Here is a 24560-nt window from a genome sequence, read left to right as displayed (position 1 = left end):
ATGTGAATCATAAGTCACAGAGCAGAATAGTAAATATTATATATTTGTTCAATTTAATTGAATTTTATCTTTTGCTTTTCGAGAAGGAATTCTCTGAACATTTGAAACGACTTAGTGAAATAGTGAAATTTTCTTCCTGATTGAGTCATCTGTCAGTAACTGAGCTTGCTATTTGCCAAAAGCATGAAAGAATATGAAGTCTGAAGCAAAGACTGCAGTGTGTGTCTCTCTGCTTCTTTCTCTCCCCTATGTTTTAGGAGGGGGGACTGAGCTTGCACTAGACACTAGACCCTTGATAAAGTTCATTGAGAGGGACAAATGATTTATGTGAAATCAGTGGGGGTGACATGTCTCCGTCTCCTGATGAAATTCCGCCTAAGCACTCTGTGACTAATGTAATGCAGTACATCAGAGTTGCAATAAATAATACATCTGTGAAAATGTGAACATGTACAGCAGGAGGGCCTCTGTGGCCTTTTTGGGATGCTGTAGTTGACATATGTATGAGACATTAGAAAACTTTGGGTTTAAAGTAGTGCAGTGCAACTTTGCAAAAATACTAAAGGGCCATTACTCTAACACACTCCCAGCATTAGACCATTAGGCATGTAAGTACTGCAAAGGATATTGTAGGGGATTGCATTACACTAGGCATGGGCCTTTACTTTTCTGGCCACTTGATATACCTGAGTTCTAAGCCAGAGGCAAGGCAGAAACCGTAGCAGATCGAGTTTCCTTCATTGCATTCACTTTCTAAAGTGTAAAATTGTGTTCAGTCTCTTACTCAGGTGGTATATTGACAGTTACACAGTTAAGCTCTCCCATGCATGTGGTTAATAGTTCTGAAAATGTACTCATAGATCTACTAGTGTAATGTATAACCTAATCAGCAGGTATAAAAACAAACACTTATTGCCAAATCTATATAAAATTGAGGTATATATCATGGCAAATGGTAAGATGTGTGCTTTCCAGCCCCTCCAGCATGGAGTAAGGGGTGTTAATGTTCAAAATCCGAGTGGCTTGTGCAAGATCAAATGATCAGTTCAAAGAAACTTAAAGAAAAGTGGCATGCTCTAGAATTTAAATTGTGAAGCGAGTAATACTTTTCAAGTTAAACTGAATGGAATATAAAGACTTGCATACAATAAAAACCAAAAATATATTATTTTACTGATTGTGTTTTAAATTAGGATGTCTATTTCTACTAAACTCTCCCCATTTGGTTCGCTCTGATTCTCTCTTTCACACAGACACTGATGAAATGAAACGCATGTTGGAATATTAAAGCCAATGCACCGTGAAACAATCAGTACGTGTTGCAGCCTTGTTAAACCGCAGTTCATTCACTCTGTAGCAGCTCAGTCATGGAAACATTCCCAGACTTGCTGGGCTTGGCTGCAAAAATTATTCCCTTGGAATTGCCTTATTGTTTAGAGTTGAAGTTTGTGAACTTTCTAAGGTCATATAAGCTATACTGTGGATTGTAAAAGGCTGCAAAAGCTTTTGTTCTGAACTATAATTTCTAGAATTTTTCTGTTACGGGGAGACATCAACAAGATTTTCATGATTTTTTTCCCCCCTGAAATAGAGATGTAGAGAAGCAGCTCGATTCAATTCTAAAATCAATATTTGTATTTTGTCATTCATAAGATCACCACGATCAAACACATGTGGCACATCAATTTTAAAGTGTTTATGTTAAAGAACTGCAGGTGAGGAGAGCTGTAATGCCGACAGTATTACAAATACAGTAACACCAGTAACTTAAGTGAACAAAGTTTAGTTTAACTGTGGAAAACTGGATCTCTGCCAGTTTCCCCTACTTTTTCTGAAACAGCTGGCAAAGAAGCTGCTGCCTTCATCGTCTCGGTTTTCATGACCATCTCCCTATGTTATCTCAGAGTAGCTAAGGCTAACCAGTAACCTGCAAGTTGCAGTCGAACTTAATGCTGCATGGCACAAACAAGAATAATGTGACCCTCCTTTGAGCTCTGCAGCTAGCAAACCGAACAGTTGTGCTTTGCATTTGAGCAGAAGAATAAAGCTCCTATCTGATCCAACCTAGAGGATTGCATTGTGAGACAGAGAGAGCAGAGGGACAGAGAGGGAGAGAGAGAGAGAAGCATTAAAGATAGTTGCTGCCACTGCACATCTGCATCATTGACTACAGACTATACATACTTTGGATGGAGACTTTGGAATATTGTCTTTAATGATTAAAGAGTGATACAAAAAACAAGGGCTGTGAAATATATAAAAAAAATGTGCCTCAGTGAAACACATATGGGAAAATTTACATATGATAAATCAGAGTACAGTTTTGTAATGAAAATAGCATTTACCTACCTTATATCTATCTTTGCTTTCAAATATAAAAACATCCTTGAAGTAAGTGAGTGGGATTCTGTATAGACATCACATATATAAAACTACTAAAGCTACTGAGATACGGTGTGGAGGAAGAGAAAAGCTGTATACTGTGTTTTAAAATGCAGAGAGAAGACAAGGCAAATCAGGACGCAAAGAGAGCGAGAGAAGAAAGGGAAGGATGGGTGATGTCATTTCAAGCTGGCACAGCACTCGGTGCCCATATCTGAGGTCAGACACTCGCTTTTAAAACATACTGGGTCCGAAGAAAGATGATTAATTACCTGATAGCACAAACTTTATAGAAAAGGAAGAGAGATGGTGGTGGGGAGCTGGAGGTGTCAAGGGGGTCTCCGAGTTACTGAGGAGTAGGATCGAGGAGAAGGAGTAGCAGCTTACAGAGAGGTTGAGACAGAGCAACATCAAAAGAGAGGCAGAGAAAAAGTGGGAAAACTTGGATTACAGAGGGACTGAAGGCAGAGAGAAAAAGGGAATAAGAGCAGCAAGAGAGCAGAGAAAGAAAAGAGTCCGACAAACAGAGAGGAAGGAACTAAGGCAGTGACTGAGGCTTTCACTAATATGATGTTTGTTATCTCTGACCGACTCCCTCTGCAAACGTTCCTGTGTTCTCTAATGTGCCATTCAATAGGCCTATAGCTCTGTGTGTGTGTCTGACGTAAGTGAGAGTTTGTGTGTGTGTGTGTTCATCAAGTATCTGTACAACACCAATGGATCATTGCATGTTTAGGCCTCACACTCATGTGGCATATTCACTAAAGTGAAAACAAGCATGTTGCACTTCAAACCTATGAGACGCCACAATTGTGAAGAGTACATGGTGGAGTACAGGTCCTCAATATACTACAGAGAGTTTGAAGTTGCAGCACAAATCTACTCAACCTCGGTTGTTGTTACAAGCAGATATTGATATGAATGACGAACATGTACATTTGTTCTGGTTTTGCCAAATGAACTTTTTTTCACCTTTTTTTTTGCTCATGAACTCAAAGACAATGAGGCATAGCCATAGTCTGAATTTGATGCAGTGAGTGTGTGAAGTGATATCCCTTCTAGTAACAGCATGACAATGTGTTCTGCCTGGCTAGCAGACTACGAGTCTACGATTATTCAGCACAGCCTAGCCTGGCTTTCCTGGCATGAGGTCATCATGTGTACCACTATGGGTTAGTGTTAGAGAGGCAATAAAGTTAGTAGTAAAACTTTCTGAAGACGGCAGACGTCTGCAGATTTGCGCTCTGGAATCACAAATCCAACTCAAACAAGTAAATAAATATGATATTGTGATCCAGCAACAATAAAATGCAAAAGACTCAACCTATTCCAGTCTTTTTCACAGAACATATAGCATTTTTGACATTTTAGCACACAATTTGGTACCAGTGATCTTGAAGAGAACAGTCTGCCATAATCTGAGGCAGTAATAGATTGCTCTTCAGGGCTTGTCACAGAGGATGATGGACTCAAAAATAATTCTCTCCTCTTTTACCACCTTGCCTGGTCTCTCTTCCTCCTCTCCTATGCTCTCCTTTTCTTTTTCTTATATCACCACATCCCTGCTCCCCTTTCTCTCTACTCTCCATTCGTTTGCTTCTCATCCCATCTGATTTCCTCCTCCCCTCTCAATTGCTCTCATCTGCCATTTATTTTTCCTCACCATATCTGCTCTGCTCTTTCTCTCACCTTCTCTGCTCTCGTTTCCCTCTTCTCTTTTCTCTCTCTCTTTTCCATCCCCTTACACCTCCCAACACACATTATTCAAAAGGTGTGCTACAGATAATGAAAAGCCGTGGTGGTCGGCAGGCGGCGACACCTTATTATGCAGGAGAGGGATTGGGACAGCTTGCACCATAACCAAAAAAAAAAGGAAGAAAGAAAGAAGTTTTGTTATCCAACAAATGTGATCTATCCATCTTGTCTAGTTTTCTTCTCCCAAACAGTTTTGATTAGAGTTTTGTAACATTCATAGAGGATCAGCTCTATACTGTATTTCTAGACACACAAATCTCTCTCACGCACACACACACACACACACACACACACACACACACACACACACACACACACACACACACACACACCTGGACCACACGCGTGCATGCAGACAAACGCAAGCAGCATAGCAATGCTAGACTTTATGCAACAGCCCTCCACCAACAGCCTCTGCATTTAAATCTCTTTCTTGACTTCAGTGGTAAAAGCAGCATTGTCGATTCATCTACTTGATTAGAACGCAACCCCCTCCCCAGTCACACACACACACACACACACACACACACACACACTGGTGCGTCAGTCATTGAAATAATATACAGCAACCTTCCTTCCTTCTCTCCTCTCGTCTCGTCTCAACTCAAGCAGCTTTCCTCATCTCCTCTCTTCAGCATTTCTCCCATCATCTCTCTCTCTCTCTCTCTCTCTCTCTCTCTCTCTCTCTCTCTCTCTCTCTCTCTCTCTCTCTCTCTCTCTCTCTCTCTCTCACCCTTTTCTTTCGGGGAGAGCTGATATCTCTGGCGGTTTGCCGCATGGAAGTCGCCCAGGCAAGGCAGACTATCATCTCTCTGATCCGGACGCCTTCTCCCCACTTGCCTACCGCTGCGAGAGCAGACACAACATCACATTTCACATTTACCGGGGGATTCAACGGGGATATAACGGCATTTATCCGCTGACCGAATATCAGGAGAGTCTAAATCCCGGCTTCATTCCAGCAGAAGGAGGAAATATTTCTTACTCAGATGTAACAACACACTAAAAAAAGAAGAAAAAAAAGAAAAACGTACCGGGATCGTCAAGTGCACAAAAACTGCAGCTTTGAAACATTACGCACGGCTAGTTATTTTTCACACATTTTTACATCCCCTCCGTTCCCTGCACGGACAAAACCGGGGACCGGGGGTAAGAGGGGGAGACTTCCATGGTATGGAGTCTTGATTTCTACCAAGCGACCCGGGAGGCTTGAAACTGAGAAAATCCGTCGCCGTGCTGGAATATTAATAACCTAATCCTAACAGTAATCCGGGGGATGTTGCAGCAGAGTTTGGGACTCTAGAGAACATCCCAACTTTTTTCCTTTTTTCCTTTCTTATTTTTGGTTTCCATTTTTAATCTCTTTCCCCTCTCATCTTCTCCGCCTGTGGGACTTCTATTTTCGTGACTGATTTGCAGTACTTCACTCTGTCATGGACCGTTCGACGTCTTTGGATATAGAGGCTCTCAAGGTAAGACGCTCACAGCCGGGAGACGCACACTTGTTCCCGCAGACAGAGAGATAGTTGCGGTGCCCCTCTGGATGGATGGATGACTGGGTGGCATGTTGGGTGACTGGGGTTGATGGGTGCCTGGTCGGATGACTGCTATCAGTGGGTGGCTGCTCCGATTAATCCCCAACTGATGGTGAATGGTGCAGCTGGTAGCCTGTGCTGCAGGTTTGTTACTGGGTGGCTGGATGGGAGACATAGTGGCTGTTTTGGGGGTAGTTGGCTGACAAAGTGGATGCTGGAAGAGCAACTGGGTGCTGGCATTCTTGAGGTGCGATGCGCGACTGAGGTTTGGCACTGTCAGAAGAGCCAGCTCTGGCTGCAACACTATCCAGGAGCACCTCACTGTCTGCGTTTATGTCCCTCCCGCACATGTACAAACCCACACTCTCCAGGAGAGTAAATTCGACTCTGTTTCACCAGCATTGAGAGCTGTTGCACTCGGCTATTATGGGCGTCGGTGGGACACCATTGGCGGGATGGATGCACCCTACTGTGCAGAGGGTCTCAGAGGAAACACAGAGAAAGAAGTGGGAGATGACGATGTTGCCCTGTTATGAAATCGGTCATGTTTCCCCTCCTTCTCTCTGGGATTATCCGTGTTAATTTCCACTTTCAGTACAATATCTTACCAGCTTTAAAGTGATGTACAGAAGAAAAATAAACATTCTACCCGTGTGCGCTTGTGACCGGCGACGTGTGCACCGGCTACGTGCCTGTGCGCATATTCCTGTGTCTGTGTGGATGGTGGGGGATCTGGGTCGCTGCCTATACGGCTTCTCTGTGTCTTTCCAGGATAGAGCTTTGCCCCCACCTTCCCACCCTTCAAGTGTCCATTTGGCCAACATCATGTGGGTGAGAGGGACCAAATTAAAATGCAGACGAAGAACTGTTTGAAGGATGAGTAGAGACCAAAGTAAATAAACACTGTAAAAATCTGTTCATCTTTCTAAGGATGCATTCAACACCAGCTTCTTCTGCACCAGTATTTTGGAAATGCATACTACTCATGTATCATCTAAGCATTTATACATAATTTCATTCTAGCTGTTTGGGTTTTTAAAAAAAGCTATTTTAGTGTGTGCTTGTATGTTTAACAGAGATGTGTGTCTGAGTTTGAGTGACATCATGAAAACAGCTCATCTCAGCAAAACTGTAGTTCCTTGTTAAGGATCAGGAATTGCAGCAGTATTTGAGTGGCACCATTAGTAATCGTAAATCAGATATACTACCCACATGAAATGCCACATGTGGGCTGGTCATACTGAGTTTTCAACAAAGACTCCAGTGTAGACAGCAGTTGTGGTTGGAAATGTCCATTTCCTGTGTGCCGCTGCTGTTACTGACAACCAGTGATTGGATAAATCAGCAGATCGATGAGACTCTCCAGAGGTTTGACATTTCAAGCAACATTTCATGCAATCACATTTCTAACAAGGGGACCTTGATACTGTGAGGCAGAGTTCCAAATTGACTTTGACTTGGCTTGCTGGTTGCAGATTCAAGAGATGGAAATTGACATTCGAATTTAAAAGTCACCTTAACTGTTGGCCAGTGAACCCAACCTGGAGAACTGTGTGGGGATTGAGGTAAATCTCAATTTTTTCCCCCTGTCTGCTCTTTCTGTTGAGGTCTTGTGCTACGTGCTTGTCTAAGTCATTGGAAGCCCTGGCTCACAAAGCATTACTGAAATACGATGAGCTCCAAGAGAATACAGACAATTAGACTTAAAGCCTCCTAAATGAAATCCTATGACCAAAAATAAGCATAGAAATTCTCCTCTTGGATTGGCTATTGTTGTTTACCACAGAAGAACCTATTTTCACAATGGAGGGGACAACAGTTAGAACAGCCAACAAAACGGGGAAAATACTAACCAGGTTGAAAAAATGAAGACTTTTCTTTTAACATTAAATACAGTAGCTTACACTTTGACAAATGATTCCATATGAAGTGCTGGTAGTCCCAGGGTTATTGTTCCAAATTCAAAGAATAATGTCACAATAACTACCAGTCCTTAACCCCGGCACCTCCCCATATTCCTCTTTTGTTGTTGTCGCCAATCTAATCCCAACGATTATGGTGTTAGTGCATCACTACATCCATCTGCTGGTGGTTTTCTGCAGGGTTGGTGTCATATCCTTGGCAATGCTGACAATCCCTAAGTTTGAGTGCATTGGTAGTTGGCACTCAAAAGTACCCACACACACACACACACACACACACACACACACACACACACACACACACACACACACACACACACACACACACACACACACACACACAAACACACGCACACACACACACACACACACACACACACTCCTGCAGTGTGCTTTATTTGGAGTGAAGGTCGGGCGCGTGTGTGTTGTGTTGCATGTGTGGGTGTGGACATGTTTATCTATACTAGTGAGGACTGATCCTTCAAAACCCAGCACTTTTAACAAATTTGGGCAAGAAAATAAATCACTGCAGTCTCCTTTCAAATACAGCCAAAGTGCATATGTGTATGTGTTTGTGTGTGTGTGAGTGTGTGTACAAGTTCGCTGGCCAGCTGGCCTTTCATACTTTGAAAATAAACTGGAAACAAACCGATATATATATATATATATATATACACACACACACACACACAAAGCAATCCAATCTAATGAAAAGCCAGTTTTTTTTCTCCCTCGGTTAGTTAAGTGTGTGTTTGGTGTCTGAGTGTGTGCCTCAAAGAGCAATCACAGGAAATGAACAGAGTACAAGGACAACATTGGGACGTTGGAAAGACACTGCATTATTTCAAATATACAAGTGGTATGTGTGTGTTTGTGCATGCATGTGCATGTGTGTGTGTCTGGAACGGACCAAAGACCTATGTGCTTGTAAATCAGTGCAGGTTTCAATATCAATGGAGCAGTTTAAGTGCTATTGATCTTTAGTAATAGCTGCACCATAAATTATATGCAGTATAATAAAGGCAGTCAGATTGAATTTGACCCTCTAGATCAGAGGCTCCCGACTTGTTACAGGAACAGGAGCATTGAGAAAGCCAAAAGTGGTTTGACTTTGGTCGTGCTGCAGATTATTGATAAACCATGATACAACTAGGCAAGATTGATTAGAACTAATTCATATTTTGGCATCATCAGTTCATGGCAAGTTCTAAATGACTGTGTTCACTAGTTGCTCTAGCAATCAAACATCTAGCAAACAACAGGGAACTTTTACTATTAGTCTAGCCAACTAAAATTAAATATATACAACAGAGCAGGACCTCTAAATTACAGTCAGCCAGCAGACAATGGCGAGTCTAGGCATATTTATCAAATACTTGCACCACTTTTCAGGCCAACTAGTTTTTTTTTCATAATGGAGTGAACTTTTAAATGATGGTTAGTTACCTGCCAAAGTGTCTGGCAAAATAAACCAACTTATGGTACAAGCTGCAGCCAGAATGAACCAGCAATTTCACAATGGCTGTTTTCCCACCCTGGTTGCACTCTTTCACTCAACCCCATTTGGTAGGCACCCAGTGCAGCCACAGTTTTGCATTTCTGGCCACTGAGCAGCTCAATTGGAGCAATCGGGGGTTCAGTGCCTCTTCCAAGGGCACTTCAACAGTAGCTGCTGAGGGATGGGAGAACATTACTCATTCATTTAAGTCAGCCAGCCCCAAGCCCGCCTCTCTAACCTTCAGGCGAGCACGATCCCTCATCTGTGCATCACCATATCAGTTTAACTATGTTACAAGCGCAAAAACACACGCAAACTGATGACTTAATGTGCTCCAGTGTGAAATAGATTGTATTGCAGTGACAGTCATGTTTATTGAAGCTGCCAATGTGACAGCTGCACAATTTGAAAAGTGGGTGCCTCAATCCGAGCCAAACAGACTCCATTCCTGGTATATGGGAGACTTCTCAAACATTTGCAAGTGTGCTGGTTTTGTTTTTCAATCCCGAACTGATAGGCTGTGATGCATTAAGAGTACTGTAGTGCGTCATCACATTAATAACAAAGCCTTTATGGAGTGCCAAACAATTCTGCAGCTGTGCACTGACGGGAAGCTACACGTGAATTCAACTGTAGTTACGCAATCTTTGGGATCAGACTCCTTGTGGGATTATCTACTGTATAAACACATTAAATGTAGAAAACATTTAAGACTCACATCCTGATATCTGCATAATTCACATAATTTTCATAGATTTAGATAAAATTATTATAATTGAGAGAAAAGAAAATGACAGGATCAACCTGGTTCATAAGATACCTTAAAGTAACAGTTATTTTTTTTCTGTCTTTCATTGACTAATTCGACAATAATAATAGTGCAGACTTACATGACAATCAGTGTTAACCAATGTATAAGATTCTGCCATGTTTTAATTACAGGCAATACACGAATCTTCATATTACACTGCAGCTTCAGTTGTACCAGCGGTGAAGCTGTTAATAGCCAGCTAGTCTTATCAGTTGCTGAAATTGTATTATAAAATAGCATACAATGTACAATTTTATTCCTTTAACACACACAAACACACACTTGCACACAGCCTGCAGTCAGTATACTGTGCTCAAAGTAAGTGGCCAAGTCCAGTCGTCAGTTATCTTTCTTCTTTTCCACGTCAGTCCATTTTACAGTCAATTACCTGTTCTTACACGAAGGTCATTTCCATTACACACTATGTGTGTGTTTGTGTCTCTGTGTATTAGGTGCAAAAAAGAGGAATGACATTTCTACTTGGGAACACTTATTGTTCCCACTTTGTGTATTTATACATGTGCATGTTTGTGCATGTGCTATATGTGTGTGCTGCTCAAGTAGCACTTTTTAAAGGTCCAATAGCTAGTGGGCTACTGTTGGCCCTCCTAAAGGTTAACTTACAGTATTTAGATTATACGTGTGGATGTGTGTGTGTGTGCGTACATACATATTCATGTTTGTGTGGGCAGTTTTGTCACATTTCCTGAGCAATAGAGTAAAGTAAATCACACTGCGGAACCCTCAGTCCTTCACATTCCTTGCAGTTGTGCCTTACCATCAGTATGTGAGCTCCCCACCACTGCACACAACAAAATGGTTTATGACAAAATTAACTAGCTGTTCTACATAACATTTTAAAAAATACACCTCAGTATTTCATTGGTTTGGCTTCTTCCTAGAATTTAGTTGAATTTTTTTAGATCAGTTTCATGTCTCTGAGATGCTTTTGCTGGGCACAAGGACTACGAACAAGTGAACTAATCAGCTATTGTATGAATGTGTGTTCGTGAATCTTCAAAAAAAAGAAAAAAAGAGAGAGACATAGTGCCCGGATGAGCAGTTTCTGTAAGCACACTCAATGTATTTGCTGAACAACACTGGTCCGGTAACCTGACACAGCATCTCAGAAGTCATGCTGTGAAATTGCCAGCTTTACGAAATTGTTCTTGCATGTATTATTTGCTAACTTGCTAGCAAGCTGTATCATGTAAATTAGACAACTTTGAACCCACGTCAAAGTGAGATGCTGAGATATATGAAAAAAATCAACACAGCACTGAGACTACTTTATTCAAGATCACCGATGCCATATGTGTTGTAGGTAATTCTACTGAATTTCCCTTCAGGGATTAATAAAGTCAGTCTCAGTCTAAATTCAGACTCTGTTTTGTTTCTCCTTGACCTCTGCTCAGCTTGCAATGCAGTGGATTATAATGTCATACCTGTGAGAATTCTGTTGGTGTCTGTGATGTGGCTCTGGACTGGATAATTTCTTTTCTCTTGAACAGATGATTCTATACAATGTTTGGAGTTGCGTCCTTCTCTTATGATCCTCTATTTCGTGGGGTCCCCCAGGGGTCTGTTTTGGGGCCACTTTCATTCACCATAAACATGTTACATATGTTCATATTATGCATAGGCATGACTCTAATTTCTGTTGTTACAGTATGTAGACCACACCCATGTTGTGTTCAAGTAAAGGCAAATTATTTTTACCGTTTTAAGTGCAGGTGACTAAAGGCTGGGTTATGCTTTCTGCACAGATGAACCGCACAGAAATGAGCCATGCGGAAATCCACGCGAGAGACCGTGTGGCTTTTTACTCCGTGCGACATCTGCTCCCAAACTGCAGGGAGCAGTGTATCGCTACCTCGTACCTAGTCTACTCTAGTACTAGACTAGAGTAGAAGAAGTTTGCCTTTGTTTACACAACTTACAATGTGGTATTTTACCAAATAGTTGCATTTCAGCACTTCGTTTTAATTTCACATTATGAATTGTTCGGAACCTGTTGTCACGGTGATCTCTGTGTGATGAATCGTATCAGTGCCTGTATTTCTGGACTTCAGCTACAAGTAGGTTCTGGTCCTCTGCCATGTTTTTCTGCACGTCTCCATCTGTGTAGTTAGAAAAATGTGGAGGAAATTTTCCGTGTGAGAAGGGCAGCATGAGGGGGCGTGGCTGCTAAAATGACATAATTTGTCCGCACATAGCTGCATTGACCTCGCGGACGTGGTAAGCATTAAACAGGCTCAAGTCTCCTGCTTTCTTCAACTGAGGCAGCTATCCAGGATGAGGGTCGTTCTTTCTAGTGAATGCTTAGAAAAAGGCTGTCCATGGTATTTTCTTCCAGACTTGACTATTGCAGTAGTCTTGCAAAAGACTCCAGCTAATACAAAATGCTGCTGCCAGGCTTTTGACTCCATACTAAGAACCACATTCCACCACTCTTTGCTGACTGTCACTGGCTACCTCTTCAGAACTGAGTTTAAGATTTTCCTGCTTGCTTTGAAAGCCTTGAACAGTCTGGCTCCTGCCTGTATCTGCAGTCTGCTAACTTCATATATGCCAAACTGTATATCATTTTTAAAACTATTTATTTAATGGTTTGGCTTCTTCATAATCCATAGTAATTGTATATATTTGAATTCATTTATGATATTTATTTCTTAAATACAGGTTGTTTACTTGAAATACAATATTGGAAAACAATTTGTAACTTTATGTTTGAAATGTGCTATATAAGTAGAACAGGCCACATATTACAGATACTATAAATATTATTATCATCATCATTATTATTATTATGAAAGACATGTGTCCACATTTGACAAAGACCATCATTTATTCTTGTTTCCAAACTGCACAAAAAACACCTAAGCACTGCTTTGATGTATTCTTTATCCACTGAGGTTCCTTTGTCTTCTTGCAGTTTTTGAAGAACAAACATGCATACATGCAGTTGCATTCAAAATTGTTCAACTCCCATTGCAAATCAGGTTTATTGGCAAAAATTACAAAGTGACTTGATAAACAACGCAAACAAGAACGCTTTCAATAGCTCAACACAACCAGTATTACAAGGGGTTCCCCCAAATTCAAGACAGTATGTCACTTTTAATGACTATTGCTGTCTCAAAATTATTTACCCCTTCTTTAATACTTAGCAGAGCACCCTTCTGCTGCTATGACCTGCTGCAAACATGATGCATAGCCAGACACCAGGTTTTGATAACATTCCTGAGGAATCTCATCCATTCCTCATGGGCAATAGCCTCCAGCCATCAATTCTCACCAAATATGTTTGATGTGATTCAAGTCAGGCAACTGTGAAGGCCACTCTAGTATCTTCCAGGACTTTTTTCTGAAGCCAGGCCTTGGTGGACTTTGAGGTATGCTTGGGATCATTGTCCCACTGGAAAATCCAATGACGCCCAAGTTTCAGCTTCCTCACAGAGGGCATGACATTTCCTCCTAGGATTTGCTGTAACTGAACAGAATCCATCTTGTCTTTCAAACCCTGCAGGTTTTCAATGCCAGAAGATGCAAAGCAGTCCCAGAGCATCACTGAGCCACCACCATGCTTCATATGTTCCACTTTTGTTTCATCCTTCATTCGCCACAGAATAGAATCCCAAAACTTCTGTGTCTCATTTATGTGGTTCTGAGCATGTTGGAAGTGATTTTTCTTGTGCTTTTGGGTCAGTAGTGGTCTACGTCTTGAAGTTCAGGCATGGACACCTTCAGCATTTAGCTTCAGCATAGAAACCTCAGTTCTTGCTGGAACCAAATTTTGCTGTAGTTCTTTTCCAGTCACTCAGGGGTTTTTGGCCACTTGTCTCCTCAGACATCTGGTTACAGCTGTTGATAGTTTCCTCTGTCTTCCATGTCCAGGTAGTGTAGACACTGTTCCTTTAACTTTGAGCTTGCAAACTATGCTTCTAACAGTATCTCTAGGAATATACTATGCCTTTGCTATCTTTTTGTATCATTTTCCTTGTTTGTGCAAGGCGATGATCTCCTCTCTAAACTTTTGGGACAACTCTCTTGACTAAACCATATTTCTAACATGGAATCAAACATCTCTGTGAACTCGCCATAGCCAGTCCAGGTATTTGTGTTCTATCTCAAGCACATCTAATGCCACTAATGAAGCCCTTGATTAGTGATGTCAGGTATGCTTGAAACAACTCTTGATTTGCAAATGAGTGCTCTTATGTGAGATTGTATTCAGAGGGTTGAATAATTTTGAGACAGCAGTAGTCATTAAAAGTGGCATTTTGTCGTGAAATTGAAGAAACCCCTTGTAATACCGGTTGTGTTGAGCTATTTAAATCGTTCTTGTTTGAGTTGTTTATCAAAAGTAGCTAAGTGTTAGTACATTTTGCCAATAAGTATGATATTTAATGGGGATTGACTCATTTTGAGCGCAACTGTACATGACCAAAACACAGAAACAACAGATTTCTTCTCCACACATTCATACAAATAACAAAGACAAACCAGAAGACAATCCAAAATAGAGTAAATTTTATGACAGGACTGTTGTATAAATCTCCTACTATCTACAGTATCAGTTAATACATTGCGAACACTTAGTGTTGCCTCACAGAGCTCACTTCTAACTAAATATTTATGTTCTCAAGGTCTATACATACATGATATTAATGTCTTCAACATTGTCTTAGACCACATTAAATATGACTCTGAGCGTACGTGTGTGTTGCACTGAATGCTTTATTTCAGGATTTTCTGTGTTTCATAGAGCAACTGTGATTGTTTTTAATTAGCTTAGCTAGAAAACGACCATAGATTTAGAGGGCTTAAGATACAGTCTGATGTCTTTTGCAAAGGATAAGCATAATACTGAATTATATTTCCATTGTGTGTGTTGAAAACATACACTGGCTTTTGCAGAGGGGCTAAGAGGCACTCGACGCCTACATATTGTATAGCCTGTAGAGGCCCCCGGGTCCTTGAAGATCTAGATGGGTAAACATGTAGTTGCTGGAGGCTAGATAGGCCCACACACTAAATAACTAATCTGGGATTAGTTAAGTCATTATAACACTACAATATGTGTTCTATCATAATGTGTGCATTTAGTAGTCTTTAAATTATGACAGACAAAATGTGTTGAAGTGTGATTATGACTGGTAGAGAGTATAGACTGCTATCTAACAGGAGGGCTTAGTACAGGGGGCTAACGAATCAGATAAATACTAAATACTGTGAAAATCCCGTGGGTCCAGGCAGGTGGTGCATCAAGCAAAATGCACAGGTGGATGGGATGCTGAAAAAAAACAAGACCGCTAACCTACGTGCAATATATTACCATTATTAGTATAACTTAATAGATTTTCAGGGTCAAACTAAAGGTTAATGAGCTGCAGGATGAATAGGGCAAATTGAATTGTTTTTTCAAGAAATAGTGGCACTGCCAAGCCAGTGTTTCACAGAAACCAGTGAGTGGTGCCAGTTAAGCTGTGTGCTCTGCAAGTAAATGATGTTGGAAGCTAGACACGCTCTGCATGAAATTACACAGTGAACACTGACTACATTCAAGTAGAATTTACTCAAGTAACCAAGATGTTTCAGGGACACTTGCGGCATCCTCTGAGTCACAATTACTGATATAGAAGTCATTTCAAGCCTACAGGGAAGAAATTATAGACAAGGAAGGTGTGTGTGTGGGAATGCACTAGTCCATGGTAGGTACCTGGGAAAAAAAGGTGGAGTGGACAGCAGATGTGTTTTATAAGCAGAGCGAGAACATGATGGTGTTGAACTTGGCCCAGGGGAGGCTCCAGGGTCCACATCACTGTCCAGTGATAATAATTATGACCACAAACACACACACACAGCCCTGTAGATCATCGCTTACTGCTAATAATAGCTTGTAGGGAAAAATGTGCACAGATGCATTAACATATAACCCTCTGTGTTCACATACAGATCCACAAATTGACATAAACACATGCATGCCTCAGGTGTATTAACTGTGTACCTTTGCTCCAGATCACCACTCATGACAGTAATCACATACAACACACACACACACACACGCGCACACACACACACACACACACACACACACACACACACACACACACACACACACACACACACACACACACACACACACACACACAGCAAACACACATGTTCCCACATCCCCAAGCCTCGAGCCTGAAACGAGCGATCAGTCTTAACAGTGACTGATGCTTCACCTTGCAACCTGCCACTCAACCTTTCCACTGTAAGCCTCAGGGTGTGTGTGACAGTATGCGTGTGCATGTTTGTGTGTTCCGTTTACTTCCTGTGTTAGCCGGCGCTTTGAGGGAATACTGCACTCCATGTTGTGTTGCAACTACATTGTCCCTCTATATAGAGATGATGTACAAATGTGTCTTTGCATGCAGTGCAGGACTCATTCAAATGCAAATCATATGGCTCAATATGTATTTGCAGCAGCATTATAGCCGACATACTGCGTCCAGTGTTACAGATTGTGTTCCATGTGCCATATTTTCGCGATTGTTTTTCTCCTTGTTATCTGCACCAAAGTAATGTTTTGACTTTCTCTGCTGTCACACGCTATGCTAGCCTTTCCAGTCCAGGCAGTGTTTGTGTTCATGTGGGTGGACTCATAGCATCAGCCTTTTAAGTGGTGTCTCTATACTCTCTGTCCCAGCTAGAGCAAAATAACTGCAGCAATATTAAAGCAGTTTACAAACTTGGACACGATCTGAGTTTCCTTTCATTCTCCGGGTGAAATATCTGCTGAAGTCCCAGCTGGAGGTATATTTATTATAGCTTTAGTAAACAAGTTGCCCAAATCTGTCATTTTAGCTTTGCAATTTAAGGAAATGTGGATGAAGTTGGCCTATAGTTACAGCTGCAGTAAGCAAGATTTTGATGTACAACTACAGCCATCTTGCCGGCCTAAATCACAATGTAGCACTGCAACAGAGAATAGCTGAATGAATAAAAACTTGAGAGTAAAATACAAGCTGTCACTGTGCTCACAGCAGAGAGCGAGCGCTCCAAACAGAGAGAGCGAGGCTTGGCAACACTAGATCCGGTACTTCTTATTTATTTGGTATTCTGGGTTTGTTGCAGTTTACTGAGATCATATAGCATTCCTCGGTAGTTTCAAGTAGTTACATAAGCCTCAAAGCCATTTGAAACCTCAGACAAGAAGCTGAAATTTGAAATTCAGATACAGTACATGTGCAGTATTACTAATCTGTTGCTATTAGTACATATCATTTTATCATGTTTCTAAAAAAAAATGTTATTTAAGTATTCGGCCAAAATGTGCTGGACAAATTGAAATCGTGACCTCATTATGGTGATAATGCTGTAAGGGGATTGTCAAAGTTACCTTCAAAGAATTCCTCCTAAGAGTTATATTTAGTTTCTTGGCAATCCATCCAGTAGATGTTTGAGCATTTGACTTAAAATCACAAATTTCTATATAAACGTGATTCTAAAGGAAAGGTCTTCGGATTACCAAAGTCATTGGGATACCTGATTTGGAATCTATATCCAAAATTTTGTATCAGTCTGTGACGTAACTTTGTTTAAATATTTCCATGAATAAGTGAAAACTCCAACTGACTGGTAAAGAGGAAAATCGTCAAAGTTCCTGGGATTTATCCTCTAGGGAGAATGAATGTCTGTACAAACATTCGTGTCAGTCCATCCAATAGTTGTTGATATATATCAGCCTTGACCAGAGCCAACTAACTCTGCAATGTCATGTCGTAATATAGCACTGCACACATTACAAATGCTATTAGCAAAAACTAGTGCAAAAAAAAAAAAATAGCTGTGTGAAACTGTTTCATATGTACTTCCTGTGAATTGTCAGACAAGAAAACTGACATGTAACATTTAAGTTTTAGCATTGTGATCATGGCTAGTGGCAGAAGTCCTCTTTAATATGTCATCTCACTTAACTGCTCGGCCTTGAGATCTATTGTGATCTGCCGCTCTCATTCTACCCACAAAACTCAAATGCTTATGTCAGCTACCTTGCCACTGACATCTGCATAAATTATTGTTAATATTATATCTTGCTCAAACGGCAGACAGGGGTTGTGCATTTGTCCTGCTGGGTTTCATGTACATTTCCCTCCATCCTTCTAAGACATGGTGATAATCTTGTCTCCATCCAAAGGACAGAAATAATTTGGTGCCATCTCATCTGCCGTGCAAATGTCTGTCCCTGCCATAAGCCTATTCACTACATATGGAATATTAAACTTTAATGTGAGGTGTATCCCACCATGAAGGGGCATTTACATTTGTCATCATGTGCACTGCTGCAGGCTATGTACCTCTGTCCAGCAATGACAAGTTAATAGACTGCTTTGCACAGTGGAGCCAAACAGGGACTCACATCTCCATTACTAATCTCAGTCAATTTAATTCTCCCCAAATTGTTGTGATCATTTGGAGATTATTGCAGTATGGCTCAATTTGTCAACAACATTTTAATTCAAAATTGAATTATGCCACAATGGAAAGGTAATCACGATCAGGTAATTACAAACTGATTCAGCTATGACAGACTGATGATGACCTGTATTTTTGTCATTGGGACTGTAGTGCAGAGGATGATTATGCAGTTTTTTAACACTGATTGTAAAAGAAACTGAATGTAACATTTTGATTCATGTTCTTTAATGTACACTGGCCACACGATAGCTAAGGCACAGTGTTTCACAAATGTCGATCTAAGGACTGTGCAGTACATGTTCAAAATGCTATAAGCCCTTCAGGGTCTTGTCGCACCATTTTCCCCTTCCTGCATCCTCAGCCTCCGACTCACACATGTGACATAACCTTTATTCCCCGATAGCATTTAGTTTGTCATTTCCCTGCAGCAAGTCAGCTATCACGCGCCCCAGCCTGGATATCATTTATAGAGACTGTGGATGTGACACTGGAATGACAGGCTAATATTCATCTTCTCAGACGCCATCTTGTCCTGTCTGTCACCTCCCAAAGCACAGACTCTGCTGCGACTGGTGACATGAACTTAGCTCAAGATTGCAGCCAAAGGAAATATTAGGGCGGGATGATTCTGAGCCTGGATGATAATCACCAGTGTTTGTGCTGCCAACAAACAAGACAAGCCAGTCCAGTTCATTATAGTTTCATCAAACCAGTTCAGTTCTATTAAATTTCTTTTCAAATGCAGCCCAAATTCAGTCTGACACTATCTATTCAACACTTTCGCTACCAAACTTATTGTATTATGGCTTGATCTTCATTTGCAAAGTTCTTTGCCAAGTCAGTTTATACATTTCAAAACCAGTAATTAAAAGAAGTTAAGTGTGGATGAAAAGAGAGGTTCCCAAGGTTGTGCCTTCTTATTCCTTTTCTCCTCAAAAGATTTGTAAGCAAAGTGCACTTTTAAAATTGTGTTTGTGTTTATAGTAGTGGGGTCGGGACAGTTCATGTAGCGATGTGAAATTCTGTCTTTGCAGTCCTAACTTCCTTTGAAGCTGTTATTTGAATGTTTTCTTGAGCATTGACCTTTTCAAGGCTCATCATCTTTACCCATATTTAGCCACATCAGTGTGAACCAGTGCCGTTTGTAACACTCTTACACACTTTGGATCGCTCTTGAAACCCTGTAGAAAGTATGCTTTTTATCATTTTTGACCTGAACATTGATAAAGCCAAATAGTCTGAGGAATACTGGGAGCTGAATTTGAATAAAAGGCGAGAACTAGTCAGGGTACGGCTTCAGGTCGCGCAAGAGTCAAGGTTGTGCTATTCCACATGATGAAAGTATGCCTCTCCAGCTCTCTGTACAGTGCAGCAAGATGTATTGGAGAGATGGGGCAACATGATATAAATCACAGTCTGTGACAAATGTGACTTTATCAGGGAGACAGCATGTGCCCTAGCTCACTTTGCATCAATGCTCCTTCAAGCTGCACTGTACATGTCCCAGATGTATAGCCTAGCATCTTTACATTATCCCACCAGCACCACAGTGCATTTATCTGCTGGCTGTATCTGCCTTCCTGTCCCTCAGCCCCCTGACAAGTAAATCATCTCTTCTCCTGCTGTGACAGCACAAGTCTGACGTCTGTCACTTCTGCAGGTCAGCCTGGGCCACACACACACACACACACACACACACACACACACACACACACACACACACACACACACACACACACACACACACACACACACACACACACACACACACACACACACACACTGAACGTATATGCTCACATGTACAGTGGCGTGCAGGGAGGAAGAAAGCAATCACATTACGCACATGCAGGCATCTATGCGCACAAACACTTTTTCTGTCAGAGGGGATTCTCGCCCACTCAAGGACAGAGCGGTGACACCTCATCATGAGCCAAATGAAGCAAGAGTGGCACGGAGAAGAGGAGGAAAAGTGGAGAGATGGAGGGATGGATGGAGCGGAACGACACGGCAATATGGAGGAGGATGAGTGGAGCGACCGACACCAGGCGCCAGATTTCAGGGGCATGAAATAGGCTCTGGGAAACGTGGAGGGACAGACAGGGAGAGAGAAAGTGAGGGTGGTGGGGGCGCATTAAAAAGTGGAGAATGAAGACAGACACTTGTCTTTGTAAATTCTAAGAGACAGATTAGAAATTGCACTCGGAGTGTGAGTATGTTATGCATTACTGTGTTCCACACTTGTCACAAAATGTCGGGTTGTGAAAAATACATAAATGTGTCGTTGTAATATAGAAACAGCATCTCGTCACAGATAGAAGAGGGATCCGGTAACACTCATGAGAAGCTGCATAGCCAAAGATTCTACTGGCAGTTGTGTATAATTGTTGATACAGGTCAGAATTGAGTACTTAATGTGATATTTTGCTGTTCATGTGACACTGTATGTGTGGTTCATTTGTTTTTCAGTTCCCTTCTATTAAACTGAAATCAACTCGGGCCACATGGCAACATTTTTTTGCACAGAAAGAGAAAGTGAGTTTGATCGAGGGGCTAAAGGAAAAAAAAACATATGTATGTAGGTCGGACTGTAAGAAACAGAGTGAAGGACTTACTAGATCAAATTAACATGCGTTCCACATCACACTTCTCCTATAAGTCACTTGGATTACATTCACACCTGACATTAAAATATGTCTCCTATAAACTCATTAACGTATGATTTATTTTCCTTTGCTGAAATGCAGATGCCACTTCCTGTTATGTATAGAATATTACCATTCTGTAAAGGTGACTTTCAAATGTATCATTTTGCTCATGTAGGAATGCTGTGCCTGATGTTATTCTGAATTGGGTTAGGGATGGGGTTGAATATAAACTGTAATTCATTCATGCTGTCATACGTAAACTGAGTTCTTAATGTGAGTTCTAAATGATTATACCTCGATATTATTTGGATTGTTGAATCTTAAAAGCCTTTTAGAAGCATCAATAACTGCTTGCAATTACACGGTGATCTCCCAGAGTCTAAGTTTATTCTGAATAAAAAGGGTGACCAGAGAGGAGGAGGGAGCGAAAATATAAATTGTCAAAATTATGACCAAAAAGAAAAAAAATATTCTGACAAATACAGAAAAGAAAGGCTAAAGGAATAAGAGAAATGAAGCAGAATGGGGCAAGGTCCTTGTCACTGCTTGTCCCCGTAATTCAGAAGTGAGAGAGTGAAGGATAGATAGAGATGGAGTGATGGAGAGGAGGACAGAGAGCTGTGCTTCGCCTCAGAGAGCCACAGATGGAGAGTGATGATAATGCAGCAGTAGACAGAGGACAGAGAGAGGAGGAGTGAAAACAGGAGAAGAAAGGGAGAAACAGATAAGCGCAGTGTACAGGCTATCAGGTTTATGGAATACACAGAGAAAGTCAGAGCTGAGTTTAAGAGCAAGTTCAAGACAGGCAGGAAGCGAAGGTCAAAATAAAAAGAGCGCAATTTGGAAATAGTGCAGTCACAATATGGATAATACTTGGATTAAATCTATAAAATTGCCACAGAAATTTCAGCATTTGTCATTCTGACCTAAACCTTGCAGATCTGTAAAAAACACCTCAGGCTGCTTACCAGATTCAGGATGGATTTTGTCACGTAAATTGACTGAGACATTGCAGACTGACAGCTTGCATAAGCATGTGCCTCATGCTGTATTTATCACTGTTATCAAAATGACATCTGTTTCTGCATGTGGTGTCTGGATAATTATCAGTCGAATCAATAACTTTGCATTTGGTAGCATATGGTAGCTGTTTACATCTGTAAAGTCTGCATGCTTCCAGTGTGATTAGACGGTATTTCTGCATGTGTTTCCCTGGTAGTAGGCCGGGGAAATGACACAGTCATGTTTTATCAATCTTTTGAAGGAGGCAACAGAAAAGATCAACACAGCCACACTTTCTTCACTGTAAATGAGGATAGGAGAGATGACTGATGGGAACAGATCATGTAGGAGTTGTTCAGTCGCTGGCAAACTTCAGAGTGAGGCTTCTACCCTGAAGGCAGGAGTCTCTCACAAATGAGAACACCGAGTGCTGAGTGCACACACTCTTGGCTGAGATCTGACCACCCACAGAGGTGGTCTGGAATCACATCCTTTCACGGTTTGATGTGTGCATCCTTTTTTTCCCCCCTCTTTGTTTAGAAATTACATCTTGCATACAAATATTGTGAATGAATTAAATTGTGCAAGGCTATATATGCATTATGCAGGTGTACAATTCCTTTTGCATTTGTTTTCTTCTTAATTGTAGTAAATATCAAAATGAATCCAAAATCAGTTCAAAACACACACTGATTAGCTTGTAAAGACACAAAACTAAAACAAAACAAACCAAAAAACACACATAAGAGCTACCATTACACAATTTAACATCACCATATATGCATGGTGCCCAGAGATTGAACAATAGTGACTTTGGTGACTTTTTCTGTTTTGCTGCCATGAGGTTGACAGTTTTTTTTTTTAGTCAAAATAAGCAAACCATTGAGCAGATTGTTTTGAAAACTAATATGAAATAATATTACATTTAATTTTCTTTTTTGCTCTGTGGGCTTTTCCTTTGGATAATTTAATTAGCACCTGGTAGTAGAGTGCTTGCAAAATTAGGGACTTTCCTCTGCCTTAGCAGCACTTTGTATTTGGTGCTAATTAGAACATATCAAGGTAGCATATTAAGCCAAAATGGTGAATAGTTTTAAATGCCCTATGTCAGCATTTTCTTTGTGAATTCAGCTCAAAGCACTACAACACCCATAAGTACAGCAGCACAAACTGCCAGGGTCAATTCTTTGTCCTCTTATATTCTGCTTTCCGTAAACACAGTTGGCATTTTGGTAATAAGTGATGATGTGGTAGTCACACGAAGAAGCTCCGGTGTTTGACCCTCCATGATTCGAAGGCAGCGGTGACTGCTACAGCTCCAAGAAGACTTTCATGTTGCTCCCATAGAGACGTTGTATATTGTGCATGGAAGGTTTGTATTTGTGAAGCTATAAAGGAATTTATCTTCCCTCCAGACATCAATACAGTAGGATATAAGGAGGAAAAAAAAACAATTACAAACTAGCTAGCACATTCTGAACCACCAATGTGCTGCAGGATGCTTGGAGGAGAATCCATGTGTCGTGGTTTGAACTTATTATTACCAGACTTGTTTGCTCTGAAATAGCTTTACATATTGTTTGTGTCACAAAAAGGAGATGGGCGGCTCTTGTGCCTTTCATTCTCAAAATTGAAAAGTGCATTGTGAGAAAATAACTTATTCCCTTTTCTTCTTGACATGAAAGAAACTTATTTTTGATATTGTGCTGTGATGTTTCTTTTTTCATGCAGAGATTCTCTTGATCTTGTCCTTACACCTGCTTTTGATGCTTTGTGTGCATTTGTTTGCGCAGTGTGTACGCGGGACAGTGTCAAACTGTGCGTTTGTGTGTTGCAGAAATTGTGAGCATATACCTGTATCTGAATGGTTTGATGTTGTTTGTTCTGGTGGTATGGGGTGAGCTTTTTTTTTTTTACTATTCATTATGCCCTTTCTATCCTTTGCCAAGCACACTGTAAACAAATTTGAACAGCAGGCATTCTCAAACCAAAATCTCTTTTGTCATCTTTACGTGTGCAGTGCAGTCACCTAATACGAACCCACTTTGTCCCAAAGTCACCCCAACTTCTTTACAAAGAAAGTAACTCAACAGGCAAATTTTTTTCCCCTCAGCAGCATATAACTGCTACTTGGAAACCTCAATTAAAATCATATTCATGGAACTACAGATACTTAGTTAAACAGTACTTGTTGAGATGCATTGAACATGGATCGCATTAACAAATTGGCACGCTTGAGAGAAAAGAACAATAAGTGGACAGAATTACAGCATACTCACACTTAACATACATATTTATACATATATTCCCTAACATTTCTTCTTCTTACTAGCAACTGACACAGACAGAAGCGTGGGATGGAGCTTATGGCTTTCATGCTTCAGCCAAATGTCAGTTTCTGTCTCCATACCATTCTGATTACTAAGCAAATGCAGTTAATGATGACAACTTTCTACCAGGCCTCTACTGCAAAAAAAAAAAAATGTTGGCATGCAGCATTGCACATTTTCCATCCAGAATTCATTAGTCGATGCAGGT

At 40.9% G+C, this 24560-nt stretch overlaps 1 protein-coding gene across 2 annotated transcripts in view; it reads left to right on the top strand.

The window, feature by feature from the left end:
• Positions 1 to 4738: 4738 nt before the first annotated feature.
• The window catches only part of LOC110956362 (zeta-sarcoglycan), a 352883-nt gene continuing 333061 nt past the window's right edge, over positions 4739 to 24560 (top strand). Inside the window, exon 1 of one of the 2 annotated variants that reach the window (XM_051945531.1) lies at positions 4739 to 5609. In XM_051945531.1, coding sequence (XP_051801491.1) covers positions 5571 to 5609 — 39 coding nt within the window. In that variant the 5' untranslated portion in view covers positions 4739 to 5570. The remainder of the gene's footprint in view (positions 5610 to 24560) is intronic. The other variant, XM_022201767.2, reaches the window with a different exon arrangement.

This window comes from Acanthochromis polyacanthus, chromosome 3 (assembly GCF_021347895.1).
Source record: "Acanthochromis polyacanthus isolate Apoly-LR-REF ecotype Palm Island chromosome 3, KAUST_Apoly_ChrSc, whole genome shotgun sequence".
Taxonomy (NCBI): Eukaryota; Metazoa; Chordata; class Actinopteri; family Pomacentridae; genus Acanthochromis; species Acanthochromis polyacanthus.
This window is presented reverse-complemented; position numbering and strand designations above follow the sequence as displayed.